At 39.1% G+C, this 20,196-nt stretch overlaps 1 protein-coding gene across 1 annotated transcript in view; it reads left to right on the top strand.

Annotated features, from left to right (window-relative positions):
- The window catches only part of Mtf1 (metal regulatory transcription factor 1), a 45,120-nt gene that overhangs the window by 13,949 nt on the left and 10,975 nt on the right, over positions 1-20,196 (top strand). Inside the window, exons 3-7 of the mRNA XM_027936962.2 lie at positions 5,431-5,669; positions 6,641-6,772; positions 9,485-9,558; positions 10,341-10,477; positions 14,963-15,040. Of these exons, the coding sequence (XP_027792763.1) occupies positions 5,431-5,669; positions 6,641-6,772; positions 9,485-9,558; positions 10,341-10,477; positions 14,963-15,040 (660 nt within the window). The remainder of the gene's footprint in view (positions 1-5,430; positions 5,670-6,640; positions 6,773-9,484; positions 9,559-10,340; positions 10,478-14,962; positions 15,041-20,196) is intronic.

Genomic DNA, 20,196 nt, shown 5'->3' with positions numbered 1-20,196 from the left:
GAAGCTGAGAGAGGAGGATCATGAGTTTAAAGCCAGTCTCAGCAACGGTGAGGCACTAAGCAACTCCATGAGACCCTGTCTCTAAATAAAATACAAAAAAGGGTTGGGGATGTGGCTTAGTGGTCCCTGAGTTCAATCCCTGGTACTAAATAAATAAATAAAGCTATTAACAAATGTAAGTGCTATATAAATAGTTGTTATATTATTTAGGGATTGATGAGGAAGAAAAAATCTGTATATGGTCAGTGCAGACATAGGTGGGGTTTTTTTGAGAATATTTTCAGTCTGTGGTTGGCTGAATTCAGGAATGAAGAACCCATAGATGCAGATTACTGGCTGCAGGAAGCTATGAGAACCTATAACAAGGATACCTGTTCTAGTTTGAGGTGATAATAAGGTCCAATCAGGGAAACTGTCTCTAAGGAAGGAACACTCAGTAGAAGCATGAATTGGCCAAAAACAAACTCAGATGGAAGCAGGGCAGAGACAAAGGGGTAGTTAATTATTTATTGCAATTCCTTTGAAAGAGTTAGCACTGTAGGAGCATCTTCAGAGTGAAATTCTGCTCTTATCTACCATGATTATTATAAGCTTTATGTTTGAGACATACAGACTCCTTTATTGCAACATCCACTGTCCCAATTTTCTTTACTGGTCAGTGATTATTTTGAAATCTTTCAGCACCAAAGAGGTTTTTAGTCTTAATGAGACATCAGAATATATGTGTGAGTAGATAATTAACAATATAGGCTAAGTATCAAATGAGTGGTATAGTTAAATTTATTATTGGCATTTAGAGAAAGGCCCTGTCCTGTAGACAAGGAGTGATTATATAGAGAACCTTGGAGATAGTGAGGCTTGAATTAAAGGAATAGAGAGACTCCAAAAAGCAAAGAAAGGAACTGGGCATTTCCAGCAGAGAGCAGGGAAAGAGTAAAGGCAAAGAGGTGGGTATTCTGAGTTGCATTTGGGGAACCAATGTGCTGTTGTCTGCCGGCTTAGGCAGCCTTGTGTTTGGCTGGTTACTGAGTAATATGATAGAACATGGAAGAGACCCAGAGAATATCCTTGAGTGTCAGGCTAAGGAACTGAGATTTTATCGTTTGGACAGAGATGGCATGTGTAGAACACTGTTTTAGAATTATTCTGGCATTGACCTCAAAACTAGGTTCTTTTGAACTGACTAGGGGAAGGTGGGTGTGGTGGTGCATGGCTGAAATCCCTGCAGCTCAGGAGGCTGAAGCAGAAGGATCACAAGTTCAAGGCCAGCCTGGGCAATTTGGCAAGACTGTGTCTCAAATAGTAAAAAAAAATGGCTAAGGGTGTAGCTCAGTGATAGAATGTCCCACAAACAAAAACCCTAGGCACTGAGTGATTGAATAATTCAGTTCCTTGGAGCATCTCCTTTGTGGCAGTAGAAAAGGTACTAGGTAAGAGAGCACTTGCCTAAGAAAGCTGAAGATTTGTGCAAGGTCACCTTGGGAGTTGGATAGAGAAATGTGAAGTGGACAGGAGAATCTGGAGGAGTCTGGGCCCCTCTCTTTCTCCACCCCTGCAGGTATTAGGGATTAGCAAACTGTGGCTCACAGACCAAATCCATCCACTCGCTTGTTATTGTATAGCTTTGGAGCTAAGGTAGTTTTTTATATTTTTTAATGATTTTTTTAAATCAAAAGAATAATATTTTATTACACATGAAAATTATATGGAATTAATTCAGTGTCCTTAATAGTTTTTTGAACAGCTTTGCTGGTTCATTTACTTTTATTTTTTTTTGGGGGGGGAGTACTAGAGATTGAATTCAGGGGCACTCAGCCACTGAGCCATATCCTTATCCTTATTTTGCATTTTATTTAAAGACACGGTCTCACTGAGTTGCTTAGAGCCTCACTGTTGCTGAGGCTGGCTTTGAACTAGTGATCCTCCTGTCTCAGCCTCTGGGATTACAAGTGTGCACTAGTATACCTAGCTTTGGTTCATTTATTTATGTCTGTGGCTGCTTTAATCTGTGATGGCAGACTTGAATTCTAGTGACTGAAACCATAAAGCCCACAGAGCATAGATTTGTACTGTTTGGCTTTTTATAGAAAACCATCCACCCTTGGGCTGGGGTTGTGGCTCAGTGGTAGAGTGCTTGCCTAGCATGTGCAAGGCCCTGGGTTCAATGCTTAGCACCACATAAAAATAAATAAATAAAATAAAGATATTGTGTCCAACTACAACTAAAAAAATAAATATTAAAAAAAAAAAGAAAACCATCTACCCTTGACTCCACTCTATCCTTTTCTTAATTCTCTTTCCTGAAACTGAATGGCCCTCTCTACCCAGGCTTTTTTCCTTTTCTTTTTTTGTAGTTGGGATAAAATTTAGGGCTTGTACATACTAGACCACCACTGAGCTATAGCTCCCAGCCCCACCCAGGCTTGGTCTCTTTTTTCTTTTTTCTTGGTACTGGAGATTGAACCCAGGGCATTTTACCACTGAGGTACATCCCCAGCTCTTTTTTATTTTTTTATTTTGAGACCGACTTTGCCAAAACTGAAGCTGGACTTGTTCCTCCTGCCTCAGCCTCTGAAATTATTGGGGTTACTATTTAAAAGCCCCCAACCAGGTTTTTAAATAGTATCTTTCTCTTCTTTGATCCCTTCCTGGATCCTCAACTTTTCTTTCTTCCAGGACTTTTCTCCTTCCAAATCTGCTCAAGAACTAGCCTACTAAGAAGAAAAAAAGCCATCAATTCAGAAGTTCTCCTGTGTGTCTACCATGATCCCTAATCTCTCCCTTCACTTCTCCTTTTATTTATTTACCTTAATCCAGTTTTCTGTTTCCAGCAACGCGCAGACTAGTCTTGCTGAGGCATTAGTGAATTCCTGGCTGCTGATCCGGTTGTTTTCCCAGTCCTTATCTTCCTTGTTTTCTCTGACATTTGACATGTTGATCATTCCCTTCTCCTTGAGACCCTTTTTCTGTGGTTTCTATGACATTCTTCTTTGCTTCTTTGCCTACCTCTCCAGCTCGTTCTTCTTCTTACCTGTCAAGGACTTCTCATCTTTTACTAGTACATTAAGTGTGGTAGCTTTTTTCAGGGCCTGTTCTTTGTGCTGTTATGAAATCTTATTATGTGCCAGTCACTATGTTAAAATGCTTTACATAAATGATTTTTAATCCTTATAGCAATCCTAAAAAGACAAAATAAGAAAGTGGAGGCATAGTGAGATTAATGTTCCTAAGATTACACAATAAATTGCAGAGCTGGAACTTGAACTTGAGCCTACTGTATGTAGTATTCAGGTAGCTGGCTGTAACTCTTAGACTAAAGGTTCTTGCCATAGACTTTCTTTAGCTTCCAGTCTATAAAAAAGTCCAACTGTGTACTTTATGCCCAACGTTTCTACTTGGGCCCTTCATCACCTCTGGCCTACCCAGCTCCACTCTGGTAACCTGACCACTTACCTAGTTATCCAGGCTATAATCTTGGGATTGGTCTTTGCTTTGTCTCTCCACCTCTCCCACTCGTCAGCACCCATTTGTTGTTACAACTGATCATTCCAGCTCTTTTAATTTCTCTGATTCATCTCTTGTAATGTCCACTGTTACTTCTCTATTTTATGTTCTTCTCATCTCTTTCCTGAACTTCTCATCTCTTTTAATTGCTCTTATCTTCCAGTCTGTCTTCTCCAAAGCTATCAGAATGACTTCACCTAAATTCTAATTCTGATTGTATTGCTATCTTGGCAAAATCTGTCAGTGGCTCCCATTGACGACCTCTTCTGTGGCTTACATAGGAATGCTTCACCTCATTTTTCCTACTCGTCTCCTTACAATCTCTCACATACTGCAAGTGTTTGTGGCTTGTGTCATCACACTCATCACCATGCAATTCCCATGCTGTTCCATCTTTCTGGAATACCCTTCTCTGTCTGCTTTGTCTGAGGAATGCCTTTTCAGCTCCCCCCAAAAAAGCTAACAGGTGAAAAGTGTTAGAAGTTACCTTTTTATGTTCCCAAAGCACCTTATGTACATATCTGTTTGAAAGCTTAGCACAGGGTGAAATAGTTTGTACACATGTCTTCCTTTACCACTGGCTCTTCCCTTCAAGGCAGAGATTTTTGTCCTACTCAGTTTTTAATCTGTGGTATGGAGCATGTTACCTGAGACTGTAGTTCAGTAGTTGTTGAATGAATGGTTAATGTACAGTAGCAGTAGTGTACTATAATTGGAAATGTGGATTGAGGCTTTGGAAAGTTCAGAATTAAAGATTTATGCACATGAAAATGTTAAAAGCTAAAAAGAATGGATGATTCTTATTCCATGCATGGTGGTACATGCCATAAGCCCAAAGACTCAGGAGGCTGAAGCAGGAGGATCTCAAGTTCAAGGCAACTCACCTAACTTAGCGAGACCTTATTTAAAAATAAAATTTAGGGGCTGGGGCTGGGGCTCAGTGGTAGCATACTTGCCTGGCATGTGTGAAGCATGGGGTTTGATTCTCAGCACCACATATAAATAAATAAATAATAAATGAAGGTTTATCAACAACTAAAAAACAAAAAAAAATTTAAAAAGATGAGATTATAGATCAGTGGTAAAGTGCTTACATAGCACACACAAAGCCCTGGATTTGGTCCTCAATACTGCAAAAAGGAAAAAAAAAATTCTTTGAAGGTAGTTTAAGAAATATCACACCTACAAATATTCCAAGAAATTCAAGATACATTTTTTTTTCATCTTGTAAACTTCAAAATATGCAGTGGAAAAACTACCTAGGGATACAGTGTTTGATAGTTAACATATAAATTTCAAGATGTTTTAAACTCAGTGTAACATTAGTTGTAATCGAGATAAAACACTAGGTGGTAAAGTATTTAAATCAAGCTTTAAAGTGAAGTTAAGAGCCAGGTATGGTGCCACTAGCCTGTAATCCCAGAGGCTTGGGAACCTGAAGCAGGAGGATCACAAGTTAAAAGCCAGCCTCAGCAACTTAGCGAGGCCCTAAATAACTCAATGAGACCCTGTCTCTAAATAATTAAATACAGAAAAAGGCTGGGGATGTGGCTCAGTGGTTGAGCGCCCCTGGATTCACTCCCCAGTACCAAAAAAAAAAAAAAAAAGTGAAGAGTTTTATATGAATACAGGTAAGTATAATAGTGTATGTTCCTCTTTGATGGATAGATGTAGAGTCTAAAAACACCCTTATATTCATTTAGAATATTCATTTATATACAAGCCAATTTCTTCCCTGTTATTCATTAGACATTGTCCAGATGTAATTTGATCAACAAAAGAGTTTCCACACTTTGCCAGTAGATGTTGTTTCTGTGTTGATGAAAAAAAATGTGTGTTTTTGCTTCTCCTAGTAACTGAGCTCATGGGGAGTTAAGCCCTGGGTGGCCCTTTTGTCCCATCGATGAGATGTCCTCTGTTTGCCAGGTAAAGCGGTACCAGTGCACCTTTGAAGGCTGTCCCCGTACCTACAGCACAGCAGGCAACCTGCGTACCCACCAGAAGACTCATCGAGGAGAGTATACATTCGTCTGTAATCAGGAGGGCTGTGGCAAGGCCTTCCTCACCTCTTACAGCCTCAGGATCCATGTGCGAGTGCACACGAAGGAGAAGCCATTTGAGTGTGATGTGCAGGGCTGTGAGAAGGCATTCAACACACTGTACAGGTCAGCCTCTCCTCCACTGCACCTCCAGCCTGACTCTGACCTTATGGCTGCAGAGCTCTTTCTCCTTGCACAGGAGAGATGTTCACTTTCAGAGCTTCAGAGTGCACAGCTTACTCCAGCTATTTAAAATTCATTAGTGAAACTTGTTACCTAAAGATGAATATATCTTGGTTTGGGCGGAAATGATAGTACATCTGTATTTAGATTTGCATCTCATAAAGTGACATTCTGACCTTAGAATTTTAGTAGTTTGCATAGAGTAATATTTCCCCTTGCTGCAGGATCGTCATACTAAGGCTTCTGTAATTTTCTTTCCTATCTCACCTTGAAGGTAACTCTTTTCCTACCCTGAGAGATGGGGAATCACTCACTTGATGGCTATTTCTCTTTTCCATGTTTTTTTTCAAGAGACTTACACTAGTCCCTAATATTAAATATAAAGTATTAGAAAGCAATAGCTAACATTTAGAAAACAAACTGTACTAGGTGCAGTGGTGCATGCCTGTAATCCCAACGGTCAAGAGGATGAGGCAGGAGGATCACAAGTTCAAAGCCAGCCTCAGCAATTTAGCGAGGCCCTAAGCAACTCAGCAAGACCCTGTCTCTAATAAAATATAAAAAAGGGCTGGGGATGTGGCTCAGTGGTTAAGTGCCCCTGAGTTCAATTATTATTACCAAAAAAAAAACAAGAAAAGAAACACACACTGGTCTTTTAAGTATTAGTCCTTCACAACAGCTGATAAATAAGTGGAAGCACAGAGAGGTTGCATGACTGTCTCTGGAACATTTATACCATTATGTTATTTACTCCTGAATTTCTCTTCAGGTGAAAATTTTGACATACTAAAATGGGTGCCAAATTCTCATGGTTGTGTACTTCTTATGCACTTGATCCTGAAGCATATTAAGCTGGCATGGGGAAGTTGTATAGTACCTTGTGTCAATGGGCATTTCTCTGGGCTATTTTTCAGGCTGAAAGCACATCAGAGGCTTCACACAGGGAAAACGTTTAACTGTGAATCTGAAGGCTGCAGCAAATACTTCACCACACTCAGTGATCTGAGGAAGCACATTCGAACCCATACAGGAGAAAAGCCATTTCGGTAAGTCTTACTGTTTTCCTATTTGTCACTCACCAGGTTTCAGCTGGGTATCTTGATAAACTCTAGGAATTTTTCAAAGTAGAAAGAAAACTCCCTTTACTAGTTCTTTCTTTGGCCATGTTGGCTCACCCCACGGTAGCTGTAACCAACTGCCAGGAATTAGAGGGGTGCAGTTGGACTCCAGAAGCATCCCTGCTCTGTGGATGATGGTCTTTCTGCCTTATTTTTTCCCCTTTATTTTCAAGAAATATTACTTGAACTCACGTATGTGATACATACTGTTATTAGTGCTAGAGAAATACTAAGAAGCAGGCCCTCCTTAACAGCCTTGGCCTGGTGGAGAAGAAACACAAATTAGTAGACGTTGTCTAAGGCTTGAAGACCAAAGAGAGATACCTACTTAAAAATTGAAATAAGACCTGGGCACGGTGTTGGGCACCTGTAGTCCCAGCTACTTGGGAGGCTGAGGCAGAAGAATTGCAAGTTTGAGGGCTGGGATTGTAGCTCAGCGGTAGAGCACAGGCGGGACCCGGGTTCAATCCTCAGCACCACATAAAAATAAAGGCGTTGTGTTGTGTCCATCTATACCTAAAAAATAAATATTAAAAAAAAAAAAAAAAAGAATTGCAAGTTTGAGGCTGGACTTGACAACTTAGTGTGAGACCCTAAAAATAAAATAAAAAGAGCTGAGTCTGTAGCTCAGTATTCAGTGTGCAAAGCCCTGGGTTCAGTCCCCAGTACAAAAAAAAAAAGTAATTGAAGCGGGGTAAGGAGGAGGGACACAAGGGAAAGTGAAAGGTAGGAATGCTTAAGTTAGTGGTAAAGTATTGTATTTTGTTATTTGTTCAGTTGTTGTTTTGTAATATCTCACACGTGTATACACACACAGGACCATCCATTTTACATATATATTAGTGTACATATACACATATATATTCATGAAACGAATTTATAAACCTGAAGGAGGGACTTGTTTCATCTGCTTTCTTTCCTGTTCATAACATGTTGCATGGTTCCAGTCATTCAGTAGGCCCTCAGAAACATCTATGAAATGATTATATGACATTTCTATGAGATAATTGTTTTGTAAGAATCCCCCTTAGTGTAATATAAATGTTTTGCCAAAGATTTCCCATAAACAGTATTTTTTAATTTTGGCAGGAGATATTGCTATTATATTCAAGGCATTAAATATGCTACCTGTCCATTCTCAAATCACTCATCTCCTCATCAGAATACTTAGAAACAATTTAAAAGTCTTCAGATACAGTCAGCTTTTAGATACCAATTAAACGGAACTAACTTTTTAAATTACAGATGTACTGTCATGTGTAGCTAATAAAAAAATAAAAAATAAAAAAATATATAAATAAAATAAATAAATAACAGATGTACTCTGGAGTCATGGCCCCTTTAAGAACAAGAGTGGTTAAATTCTAGTTAGTTATTCTGCAGTTGCTGTGAAGCTTAGGTTGTTTTTTCTCCCCACCACATAGGCTGCTGAGAGGATTATGATTTCTGTCTAGGCACATGCATTTATTTTTGTGATGATTAAAACTGTTATTTTTTTTTTCATGAATATTAGATGGGATTTTAGACAATGATAATGATTATATGTAATTTAAAAAATGAAAGTGCCAGCCAGGCATGGTGGTGCACACCTGTAATTCCAGGGCTTGGGAGGCTGAAGCAAGAGGATTGCGAGTTCAAAGCCAGCCTCAGCAAAAGTGAGCACTAAGCAACTCAGTGAGACCCTGTCTCTAAACAAAATACAAAATAGGGCTGGGGATGTGGCTCAGTGGTCAAGTGCCCCTGAGTTCAATTCCTGGTACCCTCCTCCCTAAAAAATGCCTTAGAGAAGCTTTCTACTTCAAAGAAATAAGATATTTTGTATTAAAAAATGGATTTGTTAATATACATAATTATTAAATGTTCACATAATTATTAAATGTGTGCAAAACCAACAGCAAATATGAAGGGCTACGTGGACCCTGCCCTTATAGAATTTACTATCTAGGAGAACAGATAATAAATCACAGAGAGATAAAACAAGATTAGAATTGAGAGATGCTGTAAAAGAAGCATGTAGATAAATGCTTGTCTTAGTAATTCTAAGGAGGGAAAGGTTAATTCTAGCTTTGATTACCAAGAAAGTAAAAGGGAGGGCTGATGATGTAGCTCAGTGGTAAAGCACTTGCCCATAATTGCACAAGTCTCTGGGTTCAACTCCCTATATCACCAAGAAAAAAAATCAAGAAAGTAAAAGAGAAAGAAGTGAGTCTCTACACTGAAGATTACAGGTGATAGCCAAACTGTTGTAATGGATTATGTTCTAAGGTTGTATTTCAACCTTGTGCATATATGATGGCCTCTTTACCCACTCTTGATATTTGTAATATTTTACTGTAGATTTTCCACGTGGGCTCTGTCAGTAGAGTTCTCTTAAGTAATTAACTAAAGACTTTTGTATCAGCTTCTTAACTGGGCCTTACCTACCAGACTAGAAGAACTTATCCTGAGCTCTCTGCTGCCTCTGATCCCAGATGTGCCACCTTATCTTTCAGGGGCTTCCCATCATTGCCATCTCTAAAACCAGTTTTATTGATCTAATCTTAGTGTTTTGAATATATAGTTTGCATTTACAAGAGATGTTGAGGATTAAGGACTCTTAGCTAATGACTCTCTTTCTCTTTGCTTTAACAACTTGTTTAGATGTGATCATGATGGCTGTGGAAAAGCATTTGCAGCAAGCCACCACCTTAAAACTCATGTCCGTACACATACCGGTGAGTTGAGGCTAGTTTCTATTTTTCATTTTAACCTGCATCAAGCCTGTAACTAAGTATGTGTGTTTCCATTGAGACCTGTTAAACTAGGTGGGGGGAGTGATCCTAATCAGCTTAGCCTTCACCTAATAATGTTTGAGTTTCTTTCAGAGGTGAAAGAATCTAAAGGTTGGACTCAGGAATCCAACTTTAAGAAATGAAACCAGTACAGAAATATTCTTTTAAAAAGAAACTGTAAGAAAGTGAATCTTCCCTTTAAACTTCCTGGGTAGGCTGGGGTTGTGGCTCAGTGGTAGAGTGCTCACCCAGTATGTGTGAGACACTGGGTTCGATCCTCCACATAAACATAAACAAATAAAATAAAAGTCATTGTGTCCATCTACAGCTAAAGAAAAATATATTTTTTTAAATTTTTTTTAGCTATACATGGACACAATTTCTTTATTTTGTTTTATTTTTATTTTTTTATGTGGTGTTGAGGATCGAACCCAGTGCCTCACATGTGCAAGGCAAGCGCTCTGCCACTGAGCCACCACCCTAGCCCAAGAAAAATATTTTTAAAAATTAAAGATAAAAAACTTCCAGGAGTGAGCTATATCCTGTGCTTTGCTCTGCATTAAGTTTCAGAACTGAGATAATTAGCATGTAGTTTACTCACCTTTTAACAACTATTACCCAAACCCTCATAAGAATTTTACTTCCCCCCCATTAGGAAAAGGTAGATTCTTAAACCAGCTAAATGAGTTTATGGTGAAATTAACACTACTTTGTCATTCTTGCAGGTGAAAGACCCTTCTTCTGCCCCAGTAATGGCTGTGAGAAAACATTCAGCACTCAATACAGTCTCAAAAGTCACATGAAAGGTCATGATAACAAAGGACACTCATACAATGCACTTCCACAACACAACGGATCAGAGGTGTGCAGTGTTCTTCTCTCTTGTTTTGATCTGAGCATCACAAAACAGCAACTGTTTGTGTCTCACACAAAAAAGGTTGAAATGTCTTCTTTACATATTTGATATTGAGAGGGGAGAAATCAGGGTCAAAATCTATGGCTTTGCAATGGAGTGGTGGTGGAAGCCATAAATCTCACCAGACATCCTGTCCTTTAGTCTCTTCTTCAGCTCTGCCTCATTTCCATCAGGTATGGTGGAAGAAGGTGCCCTTGAACCCAGAGGTCTCAGAGTGGCTTTCAAAGGGTCAGCCAGATGCTCTACAGAGTATCCTCTTCCATCTTTATACCTATAAAGTGGCAAATATGTACTTGAGTTTGGGACATAAATTTATGTTCTTCACACAGCCTGTCATTGGAGAGCCAAGCAAAGGCTGGAGAAGAATCGCTTGTCCTGGCCTGTTTGAAGTGTTTGTAAACCAAAAGGTTTAAGAGTTACTAGCTTAAGACACTGAGCCACAGAATAAGCCTCTGAGGAGTTTTAAGTTTTGTTTAATTTTCTTTACTGAGTCCCTCCATTTTTCCTGGTCCCCTGAAGCTACCACTCCATTCCAGAAAGATCTTGGGATCAATATTTACTGTTATTACTTTTAATAGGGTTTAAGCACTGACCTATTAAGCCTGAAAAGTAAAGTGCTATTATTTTCTTATTGTTTTATGGATAAAGAAACTGAAGCTGATAGAGCAAAGTCTTCAGTTGTACCTTGAGAATATATCTAGAATCTGATGACTTATTCTGATTACATTTTTGTTCAATCCATTTCCCCCCACCCCAGCCTGGATTATTGGAATAATGGGCTAAGTGGGCTTTTTAGCAGCTTTTCCTCCTGCCTTCTACCTCCCCACCAATTTGCCTCCCATCTTCTCTGCATCCATGTTCATTCTCCAGAAGAAGGGAATCTCCTCTATCTTAGCCCATGCCACTTGTATTGCCATTGAGTCTCCAGCCTGGTCTCTGAACTTCAGACTTGCAAATTCACTGACTTTCTTTGGAATATTCTTAATATGTATAGCATGATTTTGATTTCGGTAGAGACAAAATATTCTAATTCTAGAGTTTCCAATTTTTAAACAATAAAGAATCCATTTAAAAGGATTCTTCTCCAGTCCCGAGTTTCAGTAGTAATAATAGCTAACACTTACTGAATGTTAAATATGTGCCAGGTAACTTGCTAAGTGCTTTTATATGTATTATCTACAAGAACTCTATGAGGGTGTTACTAATAATCCCCATGTTACTAATTAAGAAACTGAGGCAAAGAGAAATTAAATAACTTGCCTAAATATCCAGAACTTATAATTAGTCTAATTTAGGCAGGCAGTGTGATTCCAGAGCCTGGTTCTTAACCCTTGTGTTGTGAGAGACAGAATAGCCTTAGCTATGGAGGTAGCCTGTGGAGCACAGCTATGTGGATTCAAATCCAGGTTCAGTCACTAATCACATGACCTTAGGCAGATGACTTCTTGTGCCTTAGTTTTTTCATCTGTAAAAGCCAAATAGAAATTTTAAACATGGGAGTCTTTCTGTACTAAGCTGCATTTCATTAGTCACAATCAGTTTTCTTAATTCTCAATTTCTCAGTTTTCTCCATGGCTAATTTAACTGCCAACAACCTCTGAGCACTGGAGTGTATCACTGCCCAGTCCTCACAGCTCATCTTCTCTGAATCCTTGGTCATTTTCCAGTAGAGGGATGTTTCCTACTCAGGCCTCACATGCCATCTGTGTTACCTTCAAGTCTTACATTGATATCTCCCATCTGGTCTCCCCCTGAACTCCACACGTTTGCATATTAAACCATCTACTCCACGCCTCCACCCAGATAATATCTCATCTTCTAAAACTTAACATGGCCAAAACTGTTCCTTCTGCAATTTTTCTGTCTTAGTAAATGGCAACTAATTTCTAGTGGCAGAGGCCAAAATTCCTCCTGACTCCTTTCTTCTCCTCACACCCCATGCCCACCAGCAAAGACTATCAGCTCCACCTTGAAAATATATCTAGAATCTGATCACTTTTCTGATTGTTTCACTCATTAGCTTCTTGCCTGGATTAATGGAATAATTTGCTAAGCCTTTTCTCCTCTTCTTCTACTTCCCATCCCAGTCTGCTGCAGACTGTTCTATATGTAGCCAGAGCAGTCTTTCTAGACTGTGACACAGATATTGCTTGTTGTCTGCTTGTAACCCCTCCAGAGAAGCAGCTTGTATCATTTAGAGTAAAAATCAAAATCTTACAGTGGTCCTATGCTCTCTGGCCTTGTCACTTTTCTGATCTCATCTATTTCTCTTCCTCTTTCTTTAGCTGTATTGTCCTCTGTGTGGTTCCTTGAACCAAGGAAAGCCCACTCTTACCGCCAGGTTTTTCTTACTGTACCCTCTGCTTGAACACTTTTCCTAGATACATGCGTGGCCCATGTTCTCTTTTCTCTGCTCAGATTTCATTTATCTGAGGGGCATTTAACTTCTAATATAAAAACAACTACCCCAGCATTCCTACTCTCCATAGCACTTGTATCATCTTGTATACTGTATACTTATTATTATTTGTCCTTACTAGAATGTAAGCTGTATAGGGAGGGAAGAGACTCAGTTTTTTTTTTCACTATTATATTCCTAGGCCTGGAAGAGTGCCTAATACATCTTAGATGCTCAGTGAATACAGTAGTTCCCCTTTACCTTCAGGGGACATGTTCTAAGCTTCCCAGTGGATGCCTAAAACTGCAGATAATACTGAACCTTATAAATACTTTTTTCTGTACTTACATATCTATGCTTAAGCTTAATTTATAAATTAGACACGGTAAGAAATTGGCAACAATACTATAACAGTAATGACATATTGTAATTAGATTGCCAGCTTCACTGCCATTATTAAGTAAGATAAGTGATACTAGATTGCAAGCACTGTACCACTACGACATTTGATCTCATTATCTAGATGTCTACAGAGTGACTAGTAGGTGGTAGAGTGTGCAGCCTGGATAAAGGGGGTGGAAATGGATGCCACAAGATTTCATCACACTACTCAGAATGATGTACAATTTAAAACTTAGGAGTCATTTATTTCTGGAGTTTAACATTTTTGGACCACAGTTGCCCCTGGGTAACTGAATATGAAAAGTAGAACTATAGATAAGGGGGGACCACTATATGTGTTGAATGCATGCATGCTTGAGTGGGACTATCTGATCCACTTGAGGTAAGCAGGGTCACCACACCACCTAAAGCATATGAATTGAGACTGACATTCTAGAATCCAGAGCTCAGAGTTAGCCCGAGCAGCAGAATTTGAATAGTTAATCCTCAGTACTTTCTGAGTAAGGAACTCTCAGGTACCTATGTTGGAGACACGTGATATAATGGAAGGAGTGTTGACTTTTCAGTCAGAAGCCCTAGGTTTATCTAATGCTAATTAGCTATGTGTTTGGGGCATATCACTCCAACTGTCATAGCATTAATTTCCTCATATTTCAAATGAGGTAGACAATAATACTTCCAGGGTTTATAAGAATAGCAAATGAATCTTGTGATATCACTTTGGAAATGATGAAACCAATTATACAAATATTATGAATTTGATAGTTTTTGTTACTCAACCTGGGTTGTGAGATAATTTAAGAATTTTTTTTAACCATCTTTTAAAAATATAAGAGTTTCTCTTAGGAATATGGAGATATTTAGCTGGGTGTAGTGGTGCATGCCTGTAATCCCAGCAGCCCAGGAGACTGAGGCAGGAGGATTGCAATTTGGAGGCCAGCCTGGGCAACTTGGTAAGGTCCTAAGCAACTTAGCAAGGCCCTGACTCAAAATAAAAAGTGCACAAAGGGCTGGGGGACTGGGGTTGTAGCTCAGCTGGTAGAGCATTTGCCTAGCATGTGTGAGACATTGGGTTCAATCCTTAACACCTAGCGCCACATAAAAATAAAAAATAAAATAAAGGTATTGTGTCTGTCTCCAACTAAAAAAATATTTAAAAGGGCAGGGCTGGCGATGTGGCTCAGTGGGTAAGCACCCCTACTTTCAATCCCCAGTACCAAAAAAAAAAAAAAAAAAGAATATGGAGCTGGGCACAATGGCTTACGACTGTTATCCCAGCACCTTGTGAAGTTGAGACAGGAGGATTGAGAGTTCAAAGCCAGCTTCAGCAACAGCTAAGTGCTAAGCAACTCAGTGAGACCCTGTCTCTAAATAAAATACAAAACAGGGGTGGGGATGTGGCTCAGTGGTCAAATGCCCCTGAGTTTAATCCCCGTTACCAAAAAAAAAAAAAGAATATGGAGATTTTAAAAAGTGAAATAATCTACTTAGGTCTTTCTTTGGATGGTTCATACAGGTAACACACAGACATTTAGAACCTTAAGGAATTTATAATCAAGTATTTTATTGTGTAATACGGTGTATAAATCCTGATTTTTGTTACTTAATTCAATTTTTTTTCTCTTTCACAGGATACAAATCACTCACTTTACCTGAGTGACTTGTGCCTTCTGTCCACAGATTCAGAATTGCAAGAAAATTCCAATACAGTAAGTGTACCTGGGGTGTGGGTGCTAGAAATATAGATGCAAGAGTCGAGCATTCCCTTTGGTGGGTAATTGAGGAAGACCAGACTGAAGTCTTCTAGATTTAATTGGGCTTAATCACTGACCATTTAGGATTTTTTTTTTCCTCTTTGTGCTGATCAGAATTTTATCAGGAAAAATTGTTCTGTCACCTAATGCCTTTTGACCCAGTTCACTCAGTTGATAGCCTCTTGGCCCCAGAAAGTTTCTTTTTTTTCTTTTTTCCTATTTAAAATTCATTTAGCAAATATTGATTGAGTACTTCTTAATCAGGCATTGTGCCAGTGCTGAGCTGATAGTGGCAACAAAGAAGGTGTGGATTGTCTTTGAGGAGTGTGAAATCTAGCATTGTAAGATGTAGCCAGAAAGTCCAGTTTCTAGACCTTCTCAAACTCTGCCTGAGTGATCTGGCTTAGTCTCTTTTCTCCTTTAAACTCACCTTAATGAGTTTTTGAAGGGAACTTCTATAGAGGACAAGCCCACTCTACTTCAATCTGATTACTTTGATTGACACCAGTAGGAAGTTTCTTGCCATTTCCATGACTCCATGATAGTACTTACAAACCACTGCATCGAGTCTGAATTTATGTGGTCTTCTTTCATAAAATCTGAATATTTTCCTGTGTTGCCAACACTAATTTAGAGTTTGTTCTTTCCTAGAAAATAACAACAACTTAGGCTAGATTTTCTGTCACTGTATGCATAATGAATAAATGTAATTGAAAGTATTTGAATAGAAACTGAAGGATTTAGGAATGCTATGAAAAGTGTTTATTAAAGTATGGTTAGTGGATTCAACTGCAGCACTTCTTAAAATGCAGGTTCTTAACTGGCCATGATAGTGCATACCTATAGTCCCAGCTACTCTGGAGGCTGAGACAGGAGGATCACAGGAGCCCAGGAGTTTGAGACCAGCCTGGACAACATAAGGAGATTTCATCTCAAAAATATAAAAATTAAGTAATTAATTAAACATGTAGGTTCTTGGGCCTCTCCCTAAGCCTACTGAGTCAGTGTTTCTGGGAGTGGCATCTGAACTGCATTTTTATATAAGCACCCTATGGCCTGGATTCTCCTTCTGGTAATGGCAGAGTTGTTCTTATGAAACCAGCCCTCCCACAGAAAACAGTTATAAACACTGGATAAAACATAAAAAGCAACTATGTGAAGACACTGGTTTAAAACCAAAAGGGCAATAGGTGCAGTTGCACACACCTGCAATCCCAACTACTTGGAAGGCTGATACAGGAGGATCCCAAGTTCAAGGCCAGGCTGGGTAACTTAGCAAGACCCTGTGTTAAAATAAAAAATATAAAAGGCTAGGGGATGTAGCTCAGTGATAGAGTGCTTGCCTAGCATGTGTAGAGGCCGTGGGTCCCATCCCCAGTACCAAAAAGAAAAGGAAGGAAGGAAGGATTGATTTGTTAAATTGAAGATAGATCAATCTGAAGAATAAAGAGAAAAAATAAAGCACTTCATTTGCATATTTCATTTTATTTCTATTTTAGAACATTAGTTCTGAAAGAAATTTACACACTTGGTGGCCTAGATGCCCTGTGAATTACCTAACCTAAGATTTGGGGTATAATATTTCTTTAACATTTAACTGTGTTAAATGGCTTAGGGCATCCACTCTGGTCAGGGCTGTGACATGTGACTGAGGAGCTTTCCAGAGTCCTCAGGTCACCAGGGGAATACCTGGTATAAGGAGAAAATAATAACTTGTCTTAAAAAAAAAAAAGATTCCTTTTCTACCACAATTTACATAATCAAGAGAGAGAAACCCTCTCCCTTGGAGTCTAACTATATATTATGCCCCTGGACCCAGCATTTATCCCAGATTTAGAAAGAGTTTGCTTTTATTCTTTCAAACAAAGGCCACAGTTCCTTGAAGCAGTGGGATTAATTTTGCTTTGCTTTTTAAAAATTAGAACTTGATAGCAAATTTGTATGAGATAATCACTTTGCCAGTTTCAGAGTTCTGCCATGTAATGCGTGCATGTCTTAGGAATGAACTTTGGGGGCTGGGGTTATAGCTCAGTTGGTAGAGTGCTTGCATTGCATGCACAAGGCCCTGGGTTGGATTCCCAGCACCAAAAAAAAAACAAAAAGGAAATGAACTTTGGTTCACTCAGACCCTTTGTTAAAGGAGGGTTGGAACTGCTAAGGAATGGCTGATTGGGTCTTTTGTTTCCTTAGTTTTAGGTTCCAGTGTTCTTCTACTCTGTGCTCCAGGACCCAGAAGCTCAGGCTATTCTGTCTCCTCTAGTTTTGAAAGCCCCACTTATTCCTAGGGATTCTATCCTAAAGCCTGGCAGTGACTTAGCACTTTAACTTTAAAAAAAAAAAAAAACTTTTTACATACAGAAAAGGGCAAGGTATCATAAATGCACAGTTTGATGGATCACAGTTTATTTTACCCAGATGTTCCCAGCACTCCTGCACCCTGCCCCTCAGTAGCCATTTTCTCTCCTTAAGGGTAACCACTGTCTTGACTTCTAACATCTTAATTTTTCTGCTTTTGTAGTTGGAATTGTAGACTTTTCATCTGGCTTTTTTCTTGCAACATTATGTTTAGGAAATTAATGCATATTGTTGCATATAGTTACAGATCATTCATTTGGTTGTTGAATAGTGTTAAACTAAATAAAAATACCACACTGTTCTTTTTCTTTCTAGTTTGGAGCCATTATGAAGAGTTCTGCTATGAACATTCTTGCACATCTTTTAGAGGCATATAGGCTATTCCTCCCCCAGCCTTTTCAAAGTTATATAGATATCATTGACAAATACAACTCATTCCTTTTTACTGTTGTTAATTACTAATAAGGATTTATAAATAGGTAGAACAAAAATAACAATCATGAGTAAATTACAAAGCTTACAGCTTAATGGTAGTTATTAGCCATTTGTGCAGATAAATGTGAATGATAAAGTGTGTGTGTGATATAAAAATTTTCTTGTTTGTTTTGTTTTTTGGTACTAGGGGTTGAACCCAGGGGCACTTGACCACTGAGCTACATCCCCGGCCCTTTTAATTTTTTTTTTTACTTTGAGACAGCATTTTGCTAAGTTGCTCAGGGCCTTATTAAATTGCTGGGGCTGGCCTTGACCTTGCAATTCTCCTGCCTCAGCCTCCCAAGTCACTGGGATTACAGACATGTATGTGCTACCACACCCAGATTGTAAAATGTATTTCTTTGTGTCACAATGAAAAATTTGAAAGCCGTACTCTTGGCTTTGAGTCTTAATTCCCCCTGGATTGCAAGTTAGAAGTCCTGCACAATTTTCTGCCTTCAGCTTTTATCCTATTAGCAATCAGCTTTTATCCTACTAGAATTACTGAACTTCCTCCTTCATTCTTCCAGCTGATGAAATCAAGATGGAATAATTGGTCCCTCTTGACTCTCATGGACATTTTCATCTCAGGACCTTCAGATTTTTGAGCTGTCCTCAGTTTACCATGATTCTACCCAGCCCTGAGCAGTCCTTGAGTTCTCCTTCCCAGAAGCAGAGTTGTTGAGAAACAACCCAGAAACACTAGTTGGCACTGGGGAGATCTGACCTGAAGATAGGTTTTAGATTGGTCAGTACTCTTAGATTCAAAATCACTTGCTTTTATTTATAAGTTAGTAGATTTCACCTTAAAACTCCAGATTTCAGCCTCATCTTGAGCTCTGGTGATCCTGGCCTGCATAGTTCCAGGCAGCATTCAGCTGAACCCTGAGGACAGCTGAGGTGCATCTGTTCAGGTGTGCCACATCCAGCTTCACTCACTTCTCTTGCTCGCCTGGACTTCTGTAGGCAGTTGCCTTTGACACTCTTACCCTGTAGAATGCAGGGTGGAAGTGGATTGTAGATAAAAAAATTGCAGTTTTCCCCTCCCCTTAACTAAAATGAAGAGTGGTCATTTTATTTAGTGAATATTAGTAGTTAGGCCCTCAGGGCATCGTGCTGTGTCCTCCTCACCCACCTCCACCCTGGTTCATTTTGTTTTTGCCGCTAGTGTTTTATTAAGGGCATCACTATTTAAGTTTCTTTGTATTGTTTGATTTTTTTTTTATCACATATACACATTAGAATATCACAGATAATATGTAATGACCCTGAAAGACATTTACAGTGTCATTATTACCTGAGAAAGGCAAGTTGGATGGCAATTGTCTTGGTCTATTTTCTGTTGCTAATTACAAAAGTACCATAGGCTAAGTTTTATGTATGTATGTATGTATCTATCTATCTATCTATCTATTTATTTATTCCTGGTACTGAGATTGAACCCAGAGGTGCTTTACCACTCAGCTATACCCCCAGTCCTTTTCTTCCTTTCTTTTTTTTTTAAATAAGTATATATATTTTTTCAGTTGACTATGAATATTTATTTTATTTATTTATATGTGGTGCTGACACTCGAACCCAATGCCTCACACATGCTAGGCAAGTGCTCTACCACTGAGCCACAACCCCAGCACCCCCAGTCCTTTTTGTTGTTGTTGAAGAAAATGTGTTACTTTGGCTCATGATTCTGGAGGTTCAAAGTTGAGGGGCCACACTGATTTATGGCCTTCTTGCTGGCAGAACCCTGAGATGGTGCAGGGCATCATGTGGTGAGAGACAGGAAGTGTGCATGTGTGTATATCCTGGTCTCTTTCCTTCTGGTAAAGCCACTAGTATTTCATCATGGAGGCTCCATCCAGATGACCTTGTCTAATCCTAATCACCATCCAAAGGCTCCCCCTCTAAACACCATAGTGTGAAGGTACCCTTAAATAGCTCATAAAGGGGATTAAACTCTAACATGAGTTTCAGAAAGGACAAAAAAACCATAGCAGTAATGGGCATTATATAATCCCATTTTATGTGGGATTTGCTCTTTTAGAACAGAGATTGGCAAGCCTTTCTTATAAAGGGCCAGTTAGTAAATGTTTTAGAACCTGTGGACCACATGATCTCTGTCACAACTTTTCAGCTCTGCAGGTGTATCATGAAAGCAGCATAATCTATCAATGAATGAGTGTGCCTGTGTTCCTGTAAAACTTTTATTTATAAAAACCGGAAATCAACCTACAAGTCATAACTTGCTAGCTCCTGAAGACCCATATCTTCAGTATCTTAAGTTT

The sequence above is a fragment of the Marmota flaviventris genome, chromosome 10, assembly GCF_047511675.1.
Source record: "Marmota flaviventris isolate mMarFla1 chromosome 10, mMarFla1.hap1, whole genome shotgun sequence".
NCBI classification, from domain to species: Eukaryota; Metazoa; Chordata; class Mammalia; order Rodentia; family Sciuridae; genus Marmota; species Marmota flaviventris.
This window is presented reverse-complemented; position numbering and strand designations above follow the sequence as displayed.